This window comes from Garra rufa, chromosome 11 (genome assembly GCF_049309525.1).
Source record: "Garra rufa chromosome 11, GarRuf1.0, whole genome shotgun sequence".
NCBI classification, from domain to species: Eukaryota; Metazoa; Chordata; class Actinopteri; order Cypriniformes; family Cyprinidae; genus Garra; species Garra rufa.
In genome coordinates, this window is record NC_133371.1 from 4,953,487 (window position 1) to 4,978,495 (window position 25,009).

The 25,009-nt window shown below is 35.6% G+C and overlaps 1 protein-coding gene across 1 annotated transcript in view; it reads right to left on the bottom strand.

Annotated features, from left to right (window-relative positions):
• The window catches only part of pgr (progesterone receptor), a 25,346-nt gene extending 1,556 nt beyond the window's left edge, over positions 1 to 23,790 (bottom strand). The window contains exons 1-7 of the mRNA XM_073850016.1: positions 23,021 to 23,790; positions 21,932 to 22,041; positions 17,235 to 17,351; positions 8,451 to 8,756; positions 7,004 to 7,148; positions 2,754 to 2,884; positions 2,087 to 2,244 (exon numbers count right to left, since the gene is read on the bottom strand). Coding sequence (XP_073706117.1) covers positions 2,087 to 2,244; positions 2,754 to 2,884; positions 7,004 to 7,148; positions 8,451 to 8,756; positions 17,235 to 17,351; positions 21,932 to 22,041; positions 23,021 to 23,790 — 1,737 coding nt within the window. The remainder of the gene's footprint in view (positions 1 to 2,086; positions 2,245 to 2,753; positions 2,885 to 7,003; positions 7,149 to 8,450; positions 8,757 to 17,234; positions 17,352 to 21,931; positions 22,042 to 23,020) is intronic.
• Between the last annotated feature and the right edge of the window lie 1,219 nt (positions 23,791 to 25,009).

The following is a 25,009-nucleotide window of genomic DNA, read 5'->3' on the forward strand; positions in this document are numbered from 1 at the left end:
AACACATTTCACTTGTGAGTGCACTGATAGAGCACTATAATTTATTTTATTTGTACTCTTTTATAAACAAGTATTTTTTTTTTTTTCAGTTTAAATGCATTTAAAATTCATCATATTCTTCAATCTCTTAAACTTTAGCTAACTCGTTAACATTCAACCAAGGCTTGTGATTGGCTGTTTGCCACTGATGTCACACATTCATGTGCATGTGCTCCACAAACTCAGGATCAAAACCAGAGTTGACAAAGAAAGTTGATGATCAGCATCATGGTACCAACAAAGCCGGATTGAAGTGGTTTAGATTTGTCAACTCGAAATTAATCCTGTAACTCTGAATTTGTTGAACTACCATCATGGTATAGGCCCCAGATGCTTCCACATGTAATCTAACACAATCATCAGACATAACACAGCATCAAAACCATAGATATGGAAAACTGTGTAACGTTATGGAATAAAATGTCGACCCATGAAGAGTTAATAATCTATGTTATGATTATCATGAATAGTCTTTTTGTTTAAAATGTTGTTAATGTATTTATCTGCATTTTTTTTATTTTTGAAACCACATTCAAGTGTTTATAACAAAACAATGCATGAAGCTAGAAGAAAATCTTTTTGTTTCCAAGCAGATACCCTGTTCTTTCTTTTGATGTTTTGTATGTTCAGATATTCATATAACAAAATATATACAAATTAACACCTAAATGGGGACATAGTAGTATACTTAAAGTATGTAAAGTTCACTTAAAGAAAACTTACGAGTATACTTGCAATATAAACTACTAAACTAGTAGTTTACTAAGACTGTACTTCAAAGTGTACTAAAAATGCATTTGAAAGTACTCAATTAGTAAACTATCAACAAACCTAGTTCACTTTCAGTATACTTGCAGTACAAACTGAAAACATAGATGTAAACTAGTTGTGTACTCAAAGTTTACTACTGTTATACTTGAAATATACTTAAAAGTGTACTTTTTATCCTAGAAAGTATTGAAATGGTACACTTAAAAGTATACTACTAGTACACTGATATTTGTATACTTACTACATAAAGTATACTTAAAAATATACTTCAACTTTACTTAAGTATACTTAATAAAATAAACTTGAAGTAGACTTCTTTTTGGTAAGGGGAGGTTAGAGATTACGGTTTATAAAGTTTTAAATAAAGTTTTTTTTTTTTTTTTTTTTTTTTTTTTTTTTTTTTTTGCACAAACGCATTTATTATTTATTTATTAACCTCCCAGAGCCATGTGGATAACTCTTTGTGTTGGATGGATGTAGTTTATCTCTACAGCTATTCACTGCCATTATAACTCTTGGAAGAGTGAGGTGGTTATTGTTTTTTGTTGTGAACGGGCCTTAAAGGAGTAGTTCACTTTCAGAACAAAAATGTACAGATAATATACTCACCCCCTTGTCATTCAAGATGTTAAGTCTTTCTTTCTTCAGTCGTAAAGAAATTATGTTTTTTGAGGAAAACATTCCAGGATTTCTCTCCATATAATGGACTTCTATGGTGCCCCCGAGTTTGAACTTCCAAAATGCAGCTTCAAAGAGCTCTAAATGATCCCAGCCGAGGAAAGAAGGGTCTTATCTAGCGAAACGATCAGTTATTTTCTTAAAACATTTACAGTTTATATACTTTTGAACCTCTACACAGAGCTAAACAAGACAAGCATTTGAGGTTCAAAAGTATATAAATTGTAATTTCTTTTAGAAAATAAACAATTGTTTTGCTAGATAAGACCCTTCTTTCCTCGGCTGTGATCGTTTAGAGTCATTTGAAGCTGCATTTTGGAAGTTCAAACTCGGGGCACCATAGAAGTCCATTATATGGAGAGAAATCCTGAAATGTTCTCCTCAAAAAACATATTTTCTTTAAGACTGAAGAAAGAAAGGCATAAACATTTTGGATGACAAGGGGGTGAGTTCATTATCTGTAAATTTTTGTTCTGAAAGTGAACTACTCCTTTAAGTGTCATTGAGTTACAGTGCTTTTAGATTGTGCCTGAGGTAGAAAATAGCATTTTTATTTTTTATTTTATCTCATCTGTGTATTTGTTTACTCGTGCTGTACCTCGTGCATGGCGTCCATGAGTTTGGTCAGGTGGTAGAATCTCTGTGAGCTGGCCACCACTCCTTTTTCCTTCAGCTGGATGGCTTTCGTCAACTCACAGATGTAGTTCTGTCTCATTTCATCAAACTGTTTTTGACTGTTCAAGCCCTCCAGAGGAACTGTCACAAATACATACAGTTTTAAAACATTACCAATACGCTACTGCCACTGCTTACCACAGCGTTAGTGTTACAGATAAAGGAAAGCTTCTGTGAGCTATTTGGCCATGCATAAAATGTTCCTTCTATAAATCACAGTAAAAATATCTTCGCTGACAGCGTCCTGCACTGCTGGTTTTAACACTGCTTTCAACAGCTTTAATATGACTTTTTAACTTAGTTACATTGTTAACTGAAAACCTTCTATCAGTAAAATAATGCTGTAATTGGCACATTTAGAAGGCTACCTCTAAATGCTGTTCTCGTTTGAAAAATGTTAGCTTGGAATTGAAACTTAGTTGGACTTTTCAAGGTCTCAGAGTTTGCCAAACTTCTGTCTGGTCACGCAGACTGGCATGAGGCCATTGGTTTAAGATTGTCCAGATTGTTAATAATCTATTGTGGAACACCAATCTGATCTGTACAGAGAGAGTTGGTCAAAGTTCAATGGGTTAGAGAGGATTTATTACCAGTGTTGAGAAGCATCAAAGCCTTCATGCACAGAAACTCTTCCTTGGTCACTTGCAAGTTGGTAAATTCTCGTGGAAGAAACTGCATAGCCAAGCACAAGTCGTAGATCGGAGACCTCCTCAGCTGATCACTGAAATGTAAACAGCTGTATGAGAAAACTGACTATATGCATAATTCAACGGCTGTAGTTTATATACACCAGTCTATTGAATATAGCTAATCTATGAAATAGCTCTATTTTGTCAGTGAACAGAGGTGCTTCATAAAATGTTGCACTGTATGTTGTTTTGTAGTAAGAGTATGTGATAAAGCCCTTGATATACTCAAGGCGAAGTTGAAATATCTGAGCAGTAGTATACCATTAGCAAACATATATGTGTTGTGCACTATCCTCTTAAAGGAGAAGTTCACTTTCAGAATAAAAATTTACAGATAATGTACTCACCCCCTTGTCATCCAAGATGTTCGTGTCTTTCTTTCTTCAGTCGTAAAGAAATTATGTTTTTTGAGGAAAACATTTCAGGATTTCTCTCCATATAATGGACTTCTATGGTGCCCCCGAGTTTGAACTTCCAAAATGCAGCTTCAAAGGGCTCTAAACGATCCCAGCTGAGGAAAGAAGGGTCTTATCTAGCAAACCGATCGGTTGTTTTCTAAAAAAAAAAAAATTACAATTTATATATCTTTTAGCCTCAAATGCTCATCTTGTCTAGCTCTGTGTGTACTCTGTGTACAGATGAAAAGGTATATAAACTGTTAACGTTTTTAGAAAATAAGCGATCGTTTCGCTATAAGATTTAAGCTGGAAGTAGCTGGTTGTAGCTGGTCTCCCAGCCTGGCCAGGCTAGTTTTAACTGGTGGTCTCCCAGCCTGACCAGCTAAGACAAGCCTGACCAAAAAATGGCCAAAACCCCTCTAAAACCAGCTTGCTGACCAGCTAAAACCAAGCTGGTTGACCAGCTAAAACCAGCCAACCAGCCTAGGCTGGTTTTAGCTGTTTTTGTTTCAGCAGGGTATATGGAGAAAAATCTTGGAAAGTTTTCCTCAAAATCCTTAAGACCCTTCTTCCTCAGCCGGGATCATTTAGAGCCCTTTGAAGCTGGAGAGAAATCTTGAAATGTTTTCCTCAAAAAACATAATTTCTTTACCACTGAAAAAAAAGAAAGGCATGAACATATTGGATGACAAGGGGGGGTGAGTACATTATCTGTACATTTTTGTTCTGAAAGTGAACTACTCCTTTAAGAACAGAATAAAGTAGGGATCAGTGTTGGGGAACGTTACTTTTAATAGTAATGCATTACAACATTAAGTTACTCCCTAAAAAAGTAACTAATTACGTTACTTAGTTACCTTTTATGCAAAGTAATGCGTTACGTTACTTTTGCGTTACTTTTTAAATCTGGGCAGGGCTTGCTTGTTTATTTTTAATATAAAAAGTTATATTTTTGCCAAATGTAAAAGCCTTTTTATACCAAAAGCCTCGGGTTTAGAGAAAAGTAAATTGACGTCTGTACAGTAGACTGTAGAAGAAAAAATGTCAACTCTTCGGTAATAAAAAAAGGAAAACAAATGTTAGATTATCTTGAGTAATTTTTGCTTATTAGTATGGATAAATTGGATCATCAAAGGTCGGCAGCAAAGACACCAGTTAATAAAATGGAATTAAAAAAAAAAATATTGGATTATTTAACATATTTAATTATTGCCGGTTTGTGTTGAATTTTACTGTTTTTATTCATTTTGAGGAATACTGTATCTGTTTTTTAGTGAGTGAGATGAATTAATGCATGTTCACATTTATTCTAAAACTAAAATAACATCTTACAGTTTCTCTCAACATGGGGACAGGAGAGCTTTTAATCAATAAATGTGGGGGAAAAGTAACTCAGATTTTTTCGTCAATTAAAAAGTAATGCATTACTTTACTAGTTACTTGGAAAAAGTAATGCTATTACATAACTTGCGTTACTTGTAATGCGTAGTGTTGTTTTCGTCAACGATGACGATGACGAAATCATTTCGTTAACGCCACTTTTTTTCATGACGATAACGAGACGATGAAGAGATAAAAATGGCTCGTTGATAACTAAAACATGACGAGACGTGTGTGAGTTTTCGTTGACGAGACGAGAATAGACGAAAATGTTAGTGGGTGGTCCGTCAGACGTTTAAAATGCATGACATTTCTGCTTATTGTGCATGCCAATTAAAACCTAAAACGTATCCGCCGCTATGGCAAGCCGTTTTAGCATTAAATACTCTTTGCTATACTAGTATGGCAAGCCGTTTTAGCATTCCATCCTTGTTTGTCTTTTATGTTCTAAAACATTCCTTCATTATTGTAATTATTGGTGAAAATAGTCGATCCGGAAGCTCACATTGTGTTGAACTATAGATCTGCTATTTTCACAACTTATAAGTGACACTACCCAACAGCAAAATACTTACTGACCTACATTAATTTCTTAAAAGACTACCTTTTCCCCTTTTTTTGACTAAAACTAGACTTAAACCTTTTTGACTTTTCGTCGACTAAAACTAGACTAAAACCTTCTTGACTTTTCGTCGACTAAAATTGGACTAAAACTATCACATATAGAAGTGACTAAAATTTGACTAAAACTAATAACCATTTTAGTCCAAAAGACTAAGACTAAGACTAAATCTAAGATGGTTGTCAAAAACAACACTGGTAATGCGTTACCCCCAACACTGGTAGAGATGCACCAACATATCAGCAAAAAAATCTGATATTATTAACACATTTTTAACGCATATTAACTCATTAATGCAGCGTTGATAACATCGGTTGTGTTTGACCCTATGAATCTCCCATAGTTTAAGCCATAGTTTGGCCCTCCACTAAAAATTATTTGTAAGGTGGTTCTGACAAGAAACAAGCTTTCAAATTCTGTATTTGATCACAAAATTCCAACAATAAAAGTTGTTTTGATGCTTTTAAACGTGACGTGACAGTTCGCTGTAACAGGTTCAGTTCCAGCAGCAGCGCAGAGTGAAACAATAGATCTTTTTCTAAAGTAAATACAAATTTATATACTTTTTTAACCACAAATGCTGAAAAAAAAACAGCTAAAACCAACCTAGGCTGGTTGGCTGGTCTTAGCTGGTTGTAGCTGGTCTCCCAACCTGACCAGCTAAGACAAGCCTGACCAAAAAATGGCCAAAACCCCTCTAAAACCAGCTTGCTGACCAGCTAAAACCAAGCTGGTTGACCAGCTAAAACCAGCCAACCAGCCTAGGCTGGTTTTAGCTGTTTTTGTTTCAGCAGGGTATATGGAGAAAAATCTTGGAAAGTTTTCCTCAAAATCCTTAATTTCTTTTCAACTAAATTATCAAGAAAAGTGAACTAATCATTTAAGAAAGCATCTGATCATTTCGATATGGACATGTTCGCACCAGCTCTAAAATTTGGCTTAATCAAGTCACTTCATGTTTATTTATAAAACACTTCTATCTACACTGAACAAAATTTTGAATGCAACACTTTTGTTTTGGCCCCCATTTTTCATGAGCTAAACTCAAAGATCTAAGACTTTTTCTATGGACACAAAAGGCCTATTTCTGTCAAATATTGCTCACAAATCTGTCTACATCTGTGTTAGTGAGCACTTCTCCTTTGCAGAGATAATCCATCCACCTCACAGGTGTGGCATATCAAGATGCTGATTAGACAGCATGATTATTGCACAGGTGTGCCTTAGACTGGCCACTCTAAAATGTGCAGTTTTATCACACAGCACAATGCCACAGATGTTGCAAGTTTTGAGGGAGCATGCAATCGGCATGTTGACTGCAGGAATGTCCACAAGAGCTGTTGCCTGTGAATTGAATGTGCATTACTCTACCAAAGATTTTTGAGTTCAGCTCATAAAAAAATGGGGCCAAAAACAAAAATGTTGTGTTTATCATTTTGATCAGTGTATTTCACATGGAAATATTTTAATGCAAGCAGATTTACAGCATTAAACGTTAAAAAAAAAGTTTCACTTTCAATTGGAATTTTCAATTACAGTATGTAATCATCAGACTAATGGTAGCTCAAAGGGGTTTACCAGTCGGTGCAAACTTTTTCAAAAGGTTGCTATCACAAAATCCCATGCAAAATTTATTTTGGCCTGATTTTGTTTTGAAATGATGTCCCACCATTTCATTTTCTGATTTTGAGGTATACCAGGGGCCTTCAATCTTCAACATTTTTAATTAAGTTGTATTCTCTGTTACTTACTGGCTCAAGATGAGATCGGGCGCAAAGTACAGGCAATCAGTGGTGACATTTTGAAAGGTTCGCCAGCCCAAAGAGAACAACATTAAACCCATCCAGGAATACTGGATTAACGTCATCTGGTCATTGATGTGCAAATTCCGAAATCCTGTTAAACACAGAAGTACAATAAAAATCCTTTGAACTCACTTCTAAAAAATAAAGGTTCCAAAAGGAGGTTTTTGCAGCAATGCTATGGAAGAACCATTTTGGGTTGCCCAAATAACCAGTGAACAATTCTTAAGAAAATAATTTTCTTCTTTGGGTCAAGAACAAGAAATGGTGGTGCTCCACAAGGTTTCACAGTTAAAGGTTCTTCATGTAAACCAGAACCGTACATTCCAATGAAGAAGCTTTTATTTTGAATGGGTCATATGATGCAGTTTCTTGTTTTCCTTTGTCTTTGGAGTGTTACGATCTGTTTGTGCATAGATAAGATCTGTAAAGTTGCAAAGCTTAAAGTCTCAAAATCAAAGAGATATTTATTATAAAAGACAAGACTTAGCCACACTCCTCTAAAACGTCTTGTTTAAGCACGCCACCACTTGTCCACATCACAGGGTGAGAATATGCGTAACACTGCCCATATGTATAAGGAAATAAAGAAGGTGTAACCTTCACCGACTGTAGTGGAGGCACGGTGTGTTTCATTGCGAAAGTAGAAGTACTTTGTTTGGCCTTCCAAATGAGGACACAACTAGAAATCAGTGGTTAAGTTATATTTACAACACTGATCCAGAACAGTGCAACACAAATATTTGAGTGGGTGCTGCGCAGTTTACAGAGGACAGTTTCCTGAACCTGGGAGAGCAGCTTACAATGCCAGCTGGACACAAAGGGTTAAGGCTATAAAGTGAGGCAATTCCAATGTTGCAAGGGGCAGTCTGCGCTTCTGACTCGCAGCCTGTAAGCACGTTTTCATATTTTAAAAATTCAATACTGACTATTCAAACACGAGTTTTGAGCAGTGTAAAGTAGTGCTTGTTGTTTCTCATTCTATGATCGCAAATGCAGACATGGTGTTAAGTTCACAAGGTGCAATGCAACACATAAAAAGACAGTATGAGTCATTATAATCAGTAGAAATCTCCCCACTGAATGCAACAAATGCCTCGTTTATAATGGGTTTTATTGTTTCTATCTCATTACGTGGAGAAACGGCATGGTAAGGGGCATAACATCTCCATCACACGCTTGAGGTTTTTGGCCAATCACAACACACTGGATATCTGGGGCAGAGAGGAGCAACAATAATGTACAGTATGTAGAAAATATGTTTTTTGAACCTCTGCATATACACATTGCATTACAACAAATACACAAAATAATGCTCTTTTTAGCAACATCATATGACCCCTTTAAAAGCATAACCTCAAATACTTATTAGGCTGAATAGGCGTAAGGGTGTTACCTGGAAGAGACTTGGACCATCTGACAATCCAAAGCAGCTGCCTCTCACAGAGCCTGTTGAGACTGTTGAGGAGAAGGTGGGGAAGCTCTGGTTGGGTACTGTCATAACCAGAGTAAACCACCTGTGGCTCGATGCTCTCCAAAATGCTGATCATCTGCGGAGACAGCTGCAGCTCACGGAGCACAGGCATACAGGGCAGTGAGGTCACAGCTTGACCGTCAGCCTGCAGGGATAATGGAGCCTGGAACATCACCGATGGACACAACCCCATGACCTTCAATCCTGCAAACCGCTTCATCTTACGGCCTAAAACACACAAATGTACTGTAATAAGGGTCCATCTATGCAATATGCTACTGCACATTAGAACATCAATTAATTGCTCTGAAACTTTGGGGCAGAAGCCAAAGTGTTACTTGATCCTTAAAGGAGTAGTTCACTTCCAGCACAAAAATGTACAGATAATGTATTCACCACCTTGTCATCCAAGATATTCCTGTCTTTCTTTCTTCGGTCGTGAAGAAATTGTTTTTTGGGGAAAACATTTCAAAATTTCTCTCTATATAATGGACTTCTATGGTGCCCCTGAGTTTGAACTTCCAAAATGCAGTTTAATTGCAGATAACATGACTGTAAATGATCCCAGCCGAGGAAGAAGGGACTTATCTAACGAAACGAAACGATCGATTATTTTCTTTAAAAGAAAATACAATTTATATACTTTTGAACTATAAATGCTTGTCTTGTCTAGCTCTGTGAACTCTTTTTTCCAGTTCAACACGGTTAGAGTATATCGTAAAACCCCCATCTCAATTTCTCCTCCAACTTTTCCAAAAATTTTCCTACATCTCTGTTTTACCTTTTTTGTAAAGGCTGTTTGATCTTTGCACATTCACTTTGTAAACACTGGGTCAGTACTTCTGCAACAATGTAGATAAAGAAAATGTGATGGGAGTTTTTCGACATACCCTAACTGTCTTGAACCGAGAAAAAAAACAAAAAACAAAAACAGGGAAATGCAAGCTAGACAAGACAAGCATGTGAGGTTAAAACGTTCAGAGGTGGAAAGTAATGAATTAGATTTACTCGCGTTACTGTAATTGAGTAGTTTTTTTGTGTACTTCTACTTTTTAAAGTAACTTTTAAATTTTGAAATTTTACTTTTACTTAAGTACGTTTTGATTTAAGTATTGTACTTAAATACATTTTAAATATTATCAGAATATAGTCATATAAAGTCAGAATATCTCGCAATTGCGACTTTATATCTCACAATTCTGACTTTATATCTCACAATTGCGACTTTATATCTCACAATTCTGACTTTATATCTCGCAATTGCGACTTTATATCTCGCAATTCTGACTTTATATCTCGCAATTGCGACTTTATATCTCACAATTCTGACTTTATATCTCGCAATTGCGACTTTATATCTCGCAATTCTGACTTTATATCTCGCAATTCTGACTTTATATCTCACAATTGCGACTTTATATCTCGCAATTCTGACTTTATATCTCGCAATTCTGACTTTATATCTCGCAATTCTGACTTTATATCTCGCAATTCTGACTTTATAACTCGCAATTCTGACTTTATATCTCGCAATTCTGACTTTATATCTCGCAATTCTGACTTTATATCTCGCAATTCTGACTTTATATCTCACAATTGCGACTTTATATCTCGCAATTCTGACTTTATATCTCGCAATTCTGACTTTATATCTCGCAATTCAGACTTTATATCTCGCAATTCTGACTTTATAACTCGCAATTCTGACTTTATATCTCGCAATTCTGACTTTATATCTCGCAATTCTGACTTTATATCTCGCAATTCTGACTTTATATCTCACAATTCTGACTTTATATCTCGCAATTCTGACTTTATATCTCGCAATTCTGACTTTATATCTTGCAATTCTGACTTTATAACTCGCAATTCTGACTTTATAACTCGCAATTCTGACTTTATATCTCGCAATTCTGACTTTATAACTCGCAATTGTGACTTTATATCTCACAATTCTGACTTTATATCTCACAATTCTGACTTTATATCTCGCAATTCTGACTTTATATCTCGCAATTCTGACTTTATAACTCGCAATTCTGACTTTATAACTCGCAATTCTGACTTTATAACTCGCAATTCTGACTTTATATCTCGCAATTCTGACTTTATATCTCGCAATTCTGACTTTATATCTCGCAATTCTGACTTTATATCTCGCAATTCTGACTTTATATCTCGCAATTCTGACTTTATATCTCGCAATTCTGACTTTATATCTCGCAATTCTGACTTTATATCTCGCAATTCTGACTTTATATCTCGCAATTCTGACTTTATATCTCGCAATTCTGACTTTATATCTCGCAATTCTGACTTTATATCTCGCAATTCTGACTTTATATCTCGCAATTCTGACTTTATATCTCACAATTGTGACTTTATAACTCGCAATTGTGACTTTATATCTCACAATTCTGACTTTATATCTCACAATTCTGACTTTATATCTCACAATTCTGACTTTATAACTCGCAATTGCGACTTTATATCTTGCAATTCTGACTTTATATCTCGCAATTCTGACTTTATATCTCACAATTCTGACTTTATATCTCACAATTCTGACTTTATAACTCACAATTGCAACTTTATATCTTGCAATTCTGACTTTATATCTCGCAATTCTTACTTTATATCTCGCAATTCTGACTTTATATCTCGCAATTGCGACTTTATATCTCACAATTTCGACTTTATATCTCACAATTCTGACTTTATAACTCGCAATTGCGACTTTATATCTCACAATTCTGACTTTATAACTCGCAATTTCGACTTTATATCTCACAATTCTGACTTTATAACTCGCAATTGCGACTTTATATCTCACAATTCTGACTTTATAACTCGCAATTGCGACTTTATATCTCACAATTCTGACTTTATATCTCGCAATTGCGACTTTATATCTCGCAATTCTGACTTTATAACTCGCAATTGTGACTTTATATCTCACAATTCTGACTTTATAACTCGCAATTGTGACTTTATATCTCGCAATTCTGACTTTATATCTCACAATTGCGACTTTATATCTCGCAATTCTGACTTTATATCTCGCAATTCTGACTTTATATCTCGCAATTCTGACTTTATAACTCGCAATAGTGACTTTATATCTCGCAATTCTGACTTTATATCTCGCAATTCTGACTTTATATCTCGCAATTGCGACTTTATATCTCGCAATTCTGACTTTATATCTCACAATTGCGACTTTATATCTCGCAATTCTGACTTTATATCTCGCAATTCTGACTTTATATCTCGCAATTCTGACTTTATATCTCGCATTTCTGACTTTATATCTCGCAATTCTGACTTTATATCTCGCAATTCTGACTTTATATCTCGCAATTGCGACTTTATATCTCGCAATTTCGACTTTATATCTCACAATTGCGACTATATCTCGCAATTGCGACTTTATATCTCACAATTCTGACTTTATAACTCGCAATTGCGACTTTATATCTCGCAATTCTGACTTTATAACTCGCAATTTCGACTTTATATCTCGCAATTCTGACTTTATAACTCGCAATTTCGACTTTATATCTCGCAATTCTGACTTTATATCTCGCAATTCTGACTTTATATCTCGCAATTCTGACTTTATATCTCGCAATTCTGACTTTATGTCTCGCAATTCTGACTTTATATCTCGCAATTGCGACTTTATATCTCGCAATTTCGACTTTATATCTCACAATTCTGACTTTATAACTCGCAATTGCGACTTTATATCTCACAATTCTGACTTTATAACTCGCAATTTCGACTTTATATCTCACAATTCTGACTTTATAACTCGCAATTGCGACTTTATATCTCACAATTCTGACTTTATAACTCGCAATTGCGACTTTATATCTCTCAATTCTGACTTTATAACTCGCAATTGTGATTGCAACTTTATATCTTGCAATTCTGACTTTATAACTCGCAATTGCGACTTTATATCTCACAATTCTGACTTTATAACTCGCAATTGTGACTTTATATCTCACAATTCTGACTTTATAACTCGCAATTGTGATTGCAACTTTATATCTTGCAATTCTGACTTTATAACTCGCAATTGCGACTTTATATCTCACAATTCTGACTTTATAACTCGCAATTGTGATTGCAACTTTATATCTTGCAATTCTGACTTTATAACTCGCAATTGCGACTTTATATCTCACAATTCTGACTTTATAACTCGCAATTGTGACTTTATATCTCACAATTCTGACTTTATAACTCGCAATTGTGATTGCAACTTTATATCTTGCAATTCTGACTTTATAACTCGCAATTGCGACTTTATATCTCACAATTCTGACTTTATAACTCGCAATTGCGACTTTATATCTCACAATTCTGACTTTATAACTCGCAATTTCAACTTTATATCTCTCAATTCTGACTTTATAACTCGCAATTGTGATTGCAACTTTATATCTTGCAATTCTGACTTTATAACTCGCAATTGCGACTTTATATCTCACAATTCTGACTTTATAACTCGCAATTGCGACTTTATATCTCACAATTCTGACTTTATAACTCGCAATTGCGACTTTATATCTCACAATTCTGACTTTATAACTCGCAATTGCGACTTTATATCTCACAATTCTGACTTTATAACTCGCAATTTCAACTTTATATCTCTCAATTCTGACTTTATATCTTGCAATTCTGACTTTATAACTCGCAATTGCGACTTTATATCTCACAATTCTGACTTTATAACTCGCAATTGCGACTTTATATCTCACAATTCTGACTTTATAACTCGCAATTGCGACTTTATATCTCACAATTCTGACTTTATAACTCGCAATTGCGACTTTATATCTTGCAATTCTGACTTTATAACTCGCAATTGCGACTTTATATCTCACAATTCTGACTTTATAACTCGCAATTGCGACTTTATATCTCACAATTCTGACTTTATAACTCGCAATTGCGACTTTATATCTCACAATTCTGACTTTATAACTCGCAATTGCGACTTTATATCTCACAATTCTGACTTTATAACTCGCAATTGCGACTTTATATCTCACAATTCTGACTTTATAACTCGCAATTGCGACTTTATATCTCGCAATTCTGACTTTATAACTCGCAATTGCAACTTTATATCTTGCAATTCTGACTTTATAACTCGCAATTGCGACTTTATATCTTGCAATTCTGACTTTATAACTCGCAATTGCGACTTTATATCTCACAATTCTGACTTTATAACTCGCAATTGCGACTTTATATCTCACAATTCTGACTTTATAACTCGCAATTGCAACTTTATATCTCTCAATTCTGACTTTATAACTCGCAATTGCAACTTTATATCTCGCAATTCTGACTTTATAACTCGCAATTGCAACTTTATATCTCGCAATTCTGACTTTATAACTCGCAATTGCAACTTTATATCTCGCAATTCTGACTTTATAACTCGCAATTTTGACTTTATATCTCACAATTCTGACTTTATAACTCGCAATTGTGATTGCAACTTTATATCTTGCAATTCTGACTTTATAACTCGCAATTGCGACTTTATATCTCGCAATTGTGACTTTATATCTCGCAATTGTGACTTTATATCTCGCAATTGTGACTTTATATCTCACAATTCTGACTTTATAACTCGCAATTGCGACTTTATATCTCGCAATTCTGACTTTATAACTCGCAATTGCAACTTTATATCTCGCAATTCTGACTTTATAACTCGCAATTGTGACTTTATATCTCGCAATTCTGACTTTATAACTCGCAATTGTGACTTTATATCTCACAATTCTGACTTTATAACTCGCAATTGTGACTTTATATCTCACAATTCTGACTTTATATCTCGCAATTACGACTTTATATCTCGCAATTCTGACTTTATATCTCGCAATTCTGACTTTATATCTCACAATTCTGACTTTATAACTCGCAATTGCGACTTTATATCTTGCAATTCTGACTTTATAACTCGCAATTGCGACTTTATATCTCACAATTCTGACTTTATAACTCGCAATTGCAACTTTATATCTCGCAATTCTGACTTTATATCTCGCAATTGCGACTTTATATCTCGCAATTCTGACTTTATAACTCGCAATTCTGAGAAAAAAAGTCGCAATATTTTATTTTATTTTTTTTTATTCAGTGGCGGAAACGGGCTTCCATAGAATACTCACCCATAGAAGAGGAGTGAGGCTCGGTGTTTATGAGCATCAGGCGCGCACTGACAGAGTTCACTGATCGTGTCTTTGTCGAACCTTCACATCGATGTGTTTCAACAGATTTAGAATGTATTTGCTGTAGTTTGAATTTGTATGTTAATTTTTTAATGGATACAAACAGTATATTCAGTCAGTCAAGTTCAAAGGGATAGGTTTAGTGGTCTTTTGGCATCTCCCTGTTGTCCTGTTTGGTAAGGCAGGTTCACTTATTTAAGAAAAAGTATTCTAAAGTTGAAAAGAATGTTTTAAAGATTGCTTTAAATCTGTATATATAATTTTAAAAAGTTAGAATTGAGCAGAGGTTTTCTTTAAAGGTTATTAGGTATATTTAAAGTTTTAATTTAAAGTTTGTTTGAATTTTGAGTTTTTTATAACATGCAGTTGAAGAATAATAAGGCAAAACAGATCTTTTGGTTAATAAAAGGGCTTAAAAATAAATACTGTTCTCTTTACTGCGGAAGTAAGTAAATAAAAAATTAGATAATAGTAAATAAGAGGACATGTCAGGCATAGGGGGCCTTGCAAAATTGACCGGAAAAGGAGGAGGGCCCCGGAGTAAAAAAGGTTGGGAACCCCTGCTTTACTGAATCCACAGTTTATGCCACATTCAGTGGTTGTGATGTTTAAAGTTTTATGGGATCATTTGCACTAAAATTTCCCTAAATGTTTTATATGGTCATTTATTTATTTATTTATTTTACTGTAACTTATTTATTTGTTTTTAATTGCACTTTAATTTGTAAAGTTGTTTCCCCAATTAAAAACAACCAGGTTGAGATTTATATCACCTTGTCTTTTTTGAATAACACTATAATAAAACCACCACCCCCTGCTGTTCAAAAAAAAAAAATACTCTAAATACTAATTTTTTGACCAGTACTTTTATTTGTAATTAAGTAAAATTTAATTGAAGTAGCAGTACTTTTACTTGAGTAGCATATTTTATTACTCTTTCCACTTTTTTCGTTTATACAATGTAATTTTTTTTTTTTTTTTTTAATAACCAATTGTTTCACTAGATAAGACCCTTTTTGTTCAGCTGAGATCATTTAGAGCCCATTGAAACTACATTTAAACTGCATTTTGGAAGTTTAAACTCAGGGGCACCATAGAAGTCCACTATACGGAGAGCAATTCTGAAATGCTTTCCTCAAAAAAAACTATTTCTTTATGACTGAAGAAAGAAAGACATGAACATCTTGGATGACAAGAGGGAGAATACTGGAGGTGAACTACTCCTTTAAGGTCACAATTTCTTTCAGTACCGAAAATATGTTAAACTTAGTGATTATAAACATATTCATTTTCAAAATTAATAAATAGTAGTTTATCCGAAGATATCATTCTTGCTTCTTGGCATCAATCAAAGCCTTATGTTTTGTTTTGTTTTTTGTTTTTTTGTTTTTTTGTGGAACACAAACAGAGAAGTTTATCAAAATGTGCAGGCTGCTGTTAACATAAAATTAAAGTGAATAGGGACCAACAAAAATCAAAGACATTTGAGAGTATTTCAGACTGCTCCTCACCCAAAAACTACTATATGACTTAAGAAGACTTAGAAAATAGTGGACGAGTAATAGAAACAACCTTTTTGGAACTTTTTTGGACATTCCACTGTATACCCTTACCAAAAAGAAGTATACTTCAAGTTTTCTTTAAGTGAATTTTACATCATACTTAAAGTATACTACTATGTCCCTATTAATTATTATTAAGTATTAATTTGTATATGAATATTTGAATCTATTAACATACAAAACAACAAAAGAAAGAACAGGGTAGCTTGTTAACAAAAGCATTTTATTCTAGCTTCATGCATTCTTTTTTTATAAACGCTCGAATGTGGATATGTTTCATAAATTATTACCTCTCCATGGGTCGACATTTTATTCCATAACGTTACACAGTTTTCCATATCTATGGTTTTGATGCTGTTTTATGTCTGATGATTGTGTTAGATTACATGTGGAAGCATCTGTTGTTTCGGTTTCTTCTTCACTTGTGTTTTGTAAATTATGTTCAGAAGATGTGTAATAGCGCCCCTAGCGTATAACAATGAAAACACAGATTCTCAGAGCACAAGCTCAAATATATTTAGATTTTTTCAAAGTATAAGTTAAGTATACTTAAATGTCATTTTAAGTATATTTCTGAGAAGTATATAAAGAACATTTATGAGAAGTACGTAGAAAGTAGACTGAAAGTAGACTTTCCCATTGTCAGTTTTAAAAGAATTATACTAATAGCACACTTGAAAAATCTTTTTCATAAGGGTAGAAAGAAGCAGCTTGTACATTTGGCTAAACATCTCCTTTTGTGTCAAAGTAATTTGGGTTTAAAACAACATGAGGGTGAATAAATTAATTACACTTAGCAATAAAGTCCCTTTAATTAATGTTTCTAGCAATCTTTTTCTTTATGAATTTTAGTTAATAAAAATAAATGATGTGAAGGATACCTCCAAGCATCATCCCTGCCTGGCAGCACTTTCTAAGACGACATGCAGGACAGTTTTTCCTCCTGATTTTATCAACAATACAGTCATTTCGTCCAGCACACAGGTAGTTATGGTGACCTAGACAAGAGACAAAAAAAATTCTCAAACCTAATACAAAATGATTAAACTTATGAATGACTATATGAAAAAAAAAAACTTTAAGCACAGACATACATAAATGATTCCAGTTCTCCATCGGAAATATTGGAGAGACATGTTATTTTTAAAGGAGGATGATTTAGAGAATAAAGGGATGGCAAAAGGAAAGACGCAGAGTGAATTGGTTTAAAGCAAGGCTGACAGGGCATAGTGACATGGCCATGGTCAGACATGGCGGCTCTTACATATCTGTTCTCGGTGATAAGAAGAATAACAAGGCAGAGAAAGAACACGGTGAACACTGGTCCAAATGATAATAACAGTCTTCTGGGACACTGTATACACCATGACTCACATACTTGAAACATGATATAAAATTTTCTGTGTCCAACAGCGTTTTACAAAACACTAAAACTATTACAATTTTTTGTTTTACAGGTTGTATTCCACATCTGATTGCTTCCAGGTCATCTAATATATTTAGCATGTGTACACATTTTTAAAAATTCAATCTTTGTCTACTAGGAAAATGCATTCTATACTCTGTCCCATCCCCAATATCATCCTATTGCCAGTAGCAAATCATGCTCATGGCTGAGGTACAGTGGGGAAAATAATTATTTGATCCCCTGCTGATTTTGTATGTTTGCCCACTGACAAAGATATTATCAGTCTGTAATTTTAATGGTAGGTTTATTTGAACAGTGAGAGACCGAATAAAACAACAAAACAAAAAAAATCTGAAAAACGAATTTTAAAATTATTGTGACAAAATGACTTAGTACTTGGTTGCAAAACCCTTGTTGGCAATCACAGAAGTCAGACGTTTCTTGTAGTTGGCCACCAGGTTTGCACACATCTCAGGAGGGATTTTGTCCCACTCCTCTTTGCAGATTCTCTCCTAGTCATTAAGGTTTTGAGGCTGATGTTTGGCAACTCGAAGCTTCAGCTCCCTCCACAGATTTTCAATGGGTCTGGAGACTAACTAGGCCACTCCAGGACCTTAAAGGGATAGTTCACCCAAAAACGAAGATTTTTAACAAAAGCTGGTGCAGCCTGCCAGCCTTATAATGGAAGTGGATGGGCACCAGACCTTTAAAAGTTAAAAAAAATAAATAAACAAGGACGATACATTGATGTCCTAAGACACGAAACGATCATTTTTTGTCAGAAACTGAACAGTATTTATATTTTTTTTTTCCTTTGATAAGCACTAGTTTAGCATCCGGCTCGTTACATGTGACAGCGCTCTGGCGTAGAATACGCAAACGCCGGAAGCGATCTGTCGCATGTATACAACACTCATTGTTTACACAGAGCACTGAGATTGTGGGTATAGCGGCTATTCAAAATGGTAATTACTTGCGCTTATCCTGATTGTTCAAACCGATTTAAAGCTAAAAGATTACGTTTCACAGAGATTGCACAGAGATTCACAATCTCTGTGCACTGTGTAAACAATGAGTGTTGTATTCATGCGACAGATCGCTTCCGGCGTTTGCGTATACTACGCCAGAGCGCATACAATTGTAACGTCACGAGCCGCAGGGTGTAATTTGTCTGTGCATGTTTTTTTGGTTTTTTTTTTTACTTTTAAAGGTCTGGTGCCCATCCACTCACTTTATATGACTGAATACAGACTGCACCAGATTTAGCTAAAAATCTTCATTTGTGTTCTGCTGAAGAAACAAAGTCACCTACATCTTGGATGCCCTGGGGGTAAGCAGATAAACATCACATTTTAATTTTTGGGTGAACTATCCCTTTAACACTCATGAAGGTGAGCTGCCTGCAGCAGAGTCAGCATTGGATCAGCCACTTTTCTCAGTTTTCTGCATTAAGGTAAGGGTGTCATCATGATCAATTCCTTGTTGATTAAAGCTAAAATGGTGCATCATTCAGATTTGCCTTCAGTAAACATGAAATAATAAAAAGCCAATCAGTTAGCCAATCAGTTTTGATAGTTTTTTTTTTAATCTATCAACTTTGTGTTATTCAGTTCTTGTTACTGAGTTGAAGTCATGATGGTGATAAAACGTAATAAAAGATGTTTGGGGGGGGGGGGTAGTTTTGTTTTTCCTATAGGGCAGGGGAAGGGAAGATCATTTCTAATCAGTAGTACACATTTAAATGTTTTTGTTTTGCATTCAGAATATGTCCAGATATATTTCAGCCTAATGCCTGCACTTGATGGCCAATTTCACATGTATTTTGTGTATTTTAAAAATACAATATACTGTATTTGTATTTAAATACATTTTTCCACTCAGTATTTTGTATTTTTATTTTAAATACATTTCTATGTATTTATGCCCATCTCTGTCAGTTTCTCACAAAAAACAATCGTTTGGTGTGATAGGACATCAATGTATCATCACGAGCCGCAGGGTGTAATTTGGATTTGTCTGAGCCAGTGTTGTTTTTGACAACCATCTTAGATTTAGTCTTAGTCTTAGTCTTTTGGACTAAAATGCTTCTTAGTTTTAGTCAAATTTTAGTCACTTCTATATGTGATAGTTTTAGTCCAATTTTAGTCGACGAAAAGTCAAAAAGGTTTTAGTCTAGTTTTAGTCGACGAAAAGTCAAAAATGTTTTAGTCTAGTTTTAGTCAAAAAGGGGAAAAATTAGTCTTTTAACAAATTAATGTAGGTCAGTAAGTATTTTGCTGTTGGGAAGTGTCACTTATAAGTTCTGAAAATAGCAGACCTATAGTTCAACACAATGTGAGCTTCCGGATCGACTATTTTCACCAATAATTACAATAATGAAGGAATGTTTTAGAACATAAAAGACAAACAAGGATGGAATGCTAAAACGGCTTGCCATACTAGTATAGCAAAGAGTATTTAATGCTAAAACGGCTTGCCATAGCGTCAGATACGTTTTAGGTTTTGATTGGCATGCACAATAAGCAGAAATGTCATGCATTTTAAACGTCTGACGGACCACCCACTAACATTGTCGTCTATTCTCGTCTCGTCAACGAAAACTCACACACGTCTCGTCATGTTTTAGTCATCAACGAGCCATTTTTATCTCGTCATCGTCTCGTTATCGTCATGAAAAAAAGTGGCGTCAACGAAATGATTTCATCATCGTCATCGTTGACGAAAACAACACTGGTCTGAGCATGTTTTTTTTTTACTTTTAAAGATCTTGTGCCCATCCACTGCCATTATTTGGCTGGCAGACTGCACCGGTTTTCATTAAAAATCTTCATTTGTGTTCTGCTGAGGAAACAAAGTCACCTACATCTTGGATGCCCTGGGGGTAAGCAGATAAACAACACATTTTCATTTTTGGGTGAACTATCCCTTTAATCTGCTTCTTTTTGAGCCACTCCTTTGTTGCCTTGGCCGTGTGTTTTGGGTCATTGTCATGCTGGAATACCCATCCATGACCCATTTTCAATGAGGGAAGGAGGTTTTAACCCAAGATTTGATGGTACATGGCCCCTTTGATGCGGTGCAGTTGTCCTGTCCCCTTAGCAGAAAAACACCCCCAAAGCATAATGTTTCCAGCTCCATGTTTGACGGTGGGAATGGTGTTCTTGGGGTCATAGGCAACATTCCTCCTCCTCCAAACACGGCGAGTTGAGTTGATGCCAAAGAGCTGGATGTTGGTCTCATCTGACCACAACACTTTCACCCAGTTCTCCTCTGAATCATTCAGATGTTCATTGGCAAACTTCAGACGGGCTGTACATGTGCTTTCTTGAGCAGCGCTGCAGGATTTCAGTCCTTCACGGCGTAGTGTGTTACCAATTCTTTTCTTTGTGACTATGGTCCCAGCTGCATTGAGATCATTGACAAGATCCTCCTGTGTAGTTCTGGGCTGATTCCTCACCGTTCTCATGATCATTGAAACTCCACAAGGTGAGATCTCGCATGGAGACCCACACTGAGGGAGATTAACAATTATTTTGTGTTATTTGCGAATAATCGCACCAACTGTTGTCACCTTCTCACCAAGTTGCTTGCCGATGGTCTTGTAGCCCATTCCAGCCTTGTGTAGGTCTACAATCTTGTCCCTGACATCCTTAGACAGCTCTTTGGTCTTGGCCATGGTGGAGAGTTTGGAATCTGATTGATTGATTGCTTCTGTGGACAGGTGTCTTTTACACAGGTAACAAACTGAGATTAGGAGCACTTTTAAGGCAGTGCTCCTAATCTCAGTTTGTTACCTGTATAAAAGACACCTGGACGCCAGAAATCTTGCTGATTAACAGGGGATCAAATACTTATTTCCCTCATTAATATGCAAGTTAATTTGTAACTTGTTTTGAAATGTGTTTTTCTGGATTTTGGTTGTTATTCTGTCTCTCACTGTTAAAATTATAGACTGATCATTTCTTTGGGATCAAATAATTATTTTCCCCACTGTAACTAAAGCCTATTGGCTAGCCCTCAAATATGCCCAGCTCAATATATAACTTCCTGTTTGGGACAGGAATACAACGCATAAGAGAAAAATGTCTGTCTGCAGTTCAGGGGGTCTTCAAGACAGATTATTACATTTTGACAGAATTCTTACAATAGTATTAGCACAATGTTGCTCACCCTCAACAGCTCTCTTGAAAAACACCTTGCAGCTTCCACAGGTAAGAACTCCATAGTGGCAACCTGAAGCCTCGTCTCCACATATAACACACAGTCTTTGAGAAGAAACCCTGAATGTAAACAAGACACAATGTTCTGTGGAGGGTATAACACATCCTAAAATATGCATTGCATTCAAGGTACCCAGTTTTTGGTTTTCTGGGAATTGAACCCATGACCATGGCATTGGAATCTCTCTCACACACACACACACACACACACACACACACACACACACACACACACACACACACACACACACACACACACACACACACACACACACACACACACACACACACACACACACACACACACACACACACACACAATTTCAAAGTGTTCTACAAGAGTGTCCAAATAGGGTCACTGTACAATATGTTCTGACCTCTGACTTACTGATCAAGTGATTTTTAATGGTTAGCTCATTCAGTGCTAAACTAGATTTTCTCAGTCCTGTTTCTGAAAACAATTTGGTTCTGGCTTAGATAAAGCAGACCCCAAAACCTTGATGTGCCAGTTCTGGTGTGATGTAAAACAAATTTTTTAAGGAAAAAAAAAATGTCTATGGTTACTTTAAAATGTTTACTACTCAGAAATTTCTAGAAAAGTTCAAGAATTATTACAAAGAAATAATAAGTAACACATTAAATTACATAGAAAGTAGAAAGATTCAAACAGTATTTTTTTTTTATCTCTAAAAGTTTTTTCCAGTGTATAACTTGTTATTTTTAAACAGTTGCCACTCGGTTCATTGCAGGAATTCAAATCATGGTGTCAAATTTGGTCCAGTAGAACAAACAGATGACTTGCTAACCTTTTGTTTATAATTTCTTTTCGGCTCCATTTTGAAGTCACTTATACAACAGAGAACTTGTTGCTCCATTAAAAATTAAAATTAAAATTAATATAGGCCTACTAAAACTGACATTTCCAACATTTTTTTTCTGAATAATTACATGAAAAGTACACACATCGTTTTAATTCTACGACAATTCAGCTTTGTTTATCATAGATTCAATTCTGATTGACACGGCATGTCGTTCTTACCCTGGGAATGCCGTGTAAGCTGTCTGTGAGCGAGGGATGAAGCCATCTGCAGGAGAGTATCCAGCGAGCTCTCTATTAGCGCTTTGATACCAGAACGGAGAGACCGCGGATGAAACCCATTTGGAAACGTCGGTTTTGGACATCATGGTAGATGCGCTTGTTCCATCGAAATTCAACATACCTCTACCAAAAGAAGGCGATACCCTTCTCGCAGGTGCCAAAACTAACGTAGACTGATTCATGTCCAACTGAAAGTTAGAAGAACTGTCCACAACTCCCTGTTGGGCAGTTTGAGATGAGAACAAATCTAAAGACTCGTCAATAAACTCACACTGCTGTTTCTTTTCGGGTGGGTCGTAACAGCTTTCCAAGGCGCTCATGTTTAAGCCGATGGCAAAATCAGGGTTGGGTGGCTCATTGTCATCTTTGGCAAACGCACTCTCTGAAACATCGGTCTTATTGGGCAGAAGCGTTTTAGCGCTCCATTGTCCGGTTTCGACTTTTAGAAAATCATCCATGTGATCGGTATATGTTTGGTTACCGAAAGGCAAGCCGACCAGAGAAAGCTGGTCCAGAGCGTCGCTGCTTGATCCAGGCGCGCTGCTGCGTAAAAACTCGGCGTCTCCAAAACTACGCGCAGAGACCCTGCCGTGCCCAAAACTCACATCCGTAAATGTTTCCATTAAACTGCTTATTCCAGTCCTCATGTCTGTGGAATCAGCGAGAGAAGTGTTCACAGCGTCCACACTGCTGTTAGTTTTAGTTTCCATCATCACAAATCTGACCGGCGAGATGCGTCCTCCCTGTTTGGTTGGATGTTTGATCTGTGGCGTATAGGCCTAACCTTCTCTGTGTATTCCTCCTTTTAGTGAGGGGCTGTACAAAAGTGTCTCTGCGATTATTCCTAAAGCTAAATCAGTAGCCTAACTCAGAAAATATACGCTTTATAAATTAGAATATTTATTAGACTGAATTTTATAGAAGTATGCATATGTATTTAATATATGATGTTTAATAAGACCTTGACATGCAAATGTATCTATTTTTAAGTTAATGCTAGAGTTCAGGATAAAAGTCTATATTACAGCTAAAGACATTTTCTTCGCTTTTGAGTAGGCTAATATGTCAATGATATAAAATCAAAAACAGTAAGAGTGTAATGAGTGAAGATACCAAAGGTATCACGGAGAACTGGTGGTCATGAAAAATGTAGTGAAATAAAATGCATTATCCAACATGATCCAGATGTGCTGCAGATATGATATGAATGTGTTCAGCACTGGGAAAAGAAAAGACGCCATTCTAATCTAACTACGCAGAAGTTACGCAAATGAGTGGGCTTGAGACAAGCCATTAATTTCCAGACTGAACACTAAAATTAAGCACTAAGCTGTTTGGTTGCTTCATTAAACTGAATCTGTTTGGTGACGCCTATGTTCAGCACCATCCAAAAAACTAAAGATAGGCTGGTTTTATATTGCGAATAGTCTTTGTTTGAGGTCACTCATTAATGTGATGTGAACATCCTGTACCTGTGTGCTCAGTTAAGGGTTCATTTCCTCGAAGCAAAGCATCAATTACTCTTTCCACTAAAGCATTGATTAGTCCAGGTGACTAATGCTAGGAGGAAACAAGTTATTATATTATATTTTTAATGTCATTTTGGTAGCCTATTTTTCTTTTTGTATTTTTTATGTTTGACTAATAATAAACAATGTTCTATGAAATGCAGGTTTTTGATTTACTTAATTAAGCAAACTATTAACAAAGACACCAAAGGCTGTTCAAATCCAAACGTCAAAGTAACTGTATTTAAGTTTTTGCTTTAAAAAAATGGCGAATTTCAACTTATGATGGCACACTGACTTCTAATAAAGCGGCTTTGTCTCTTTCCCAAATGTCTATTTTGAAGAATTTAGTGAGTGGGTGCGAAAATCCACAAAATGGCCGGATTATGACAGTGATATATTATTTTCCTTATGAAAAAGT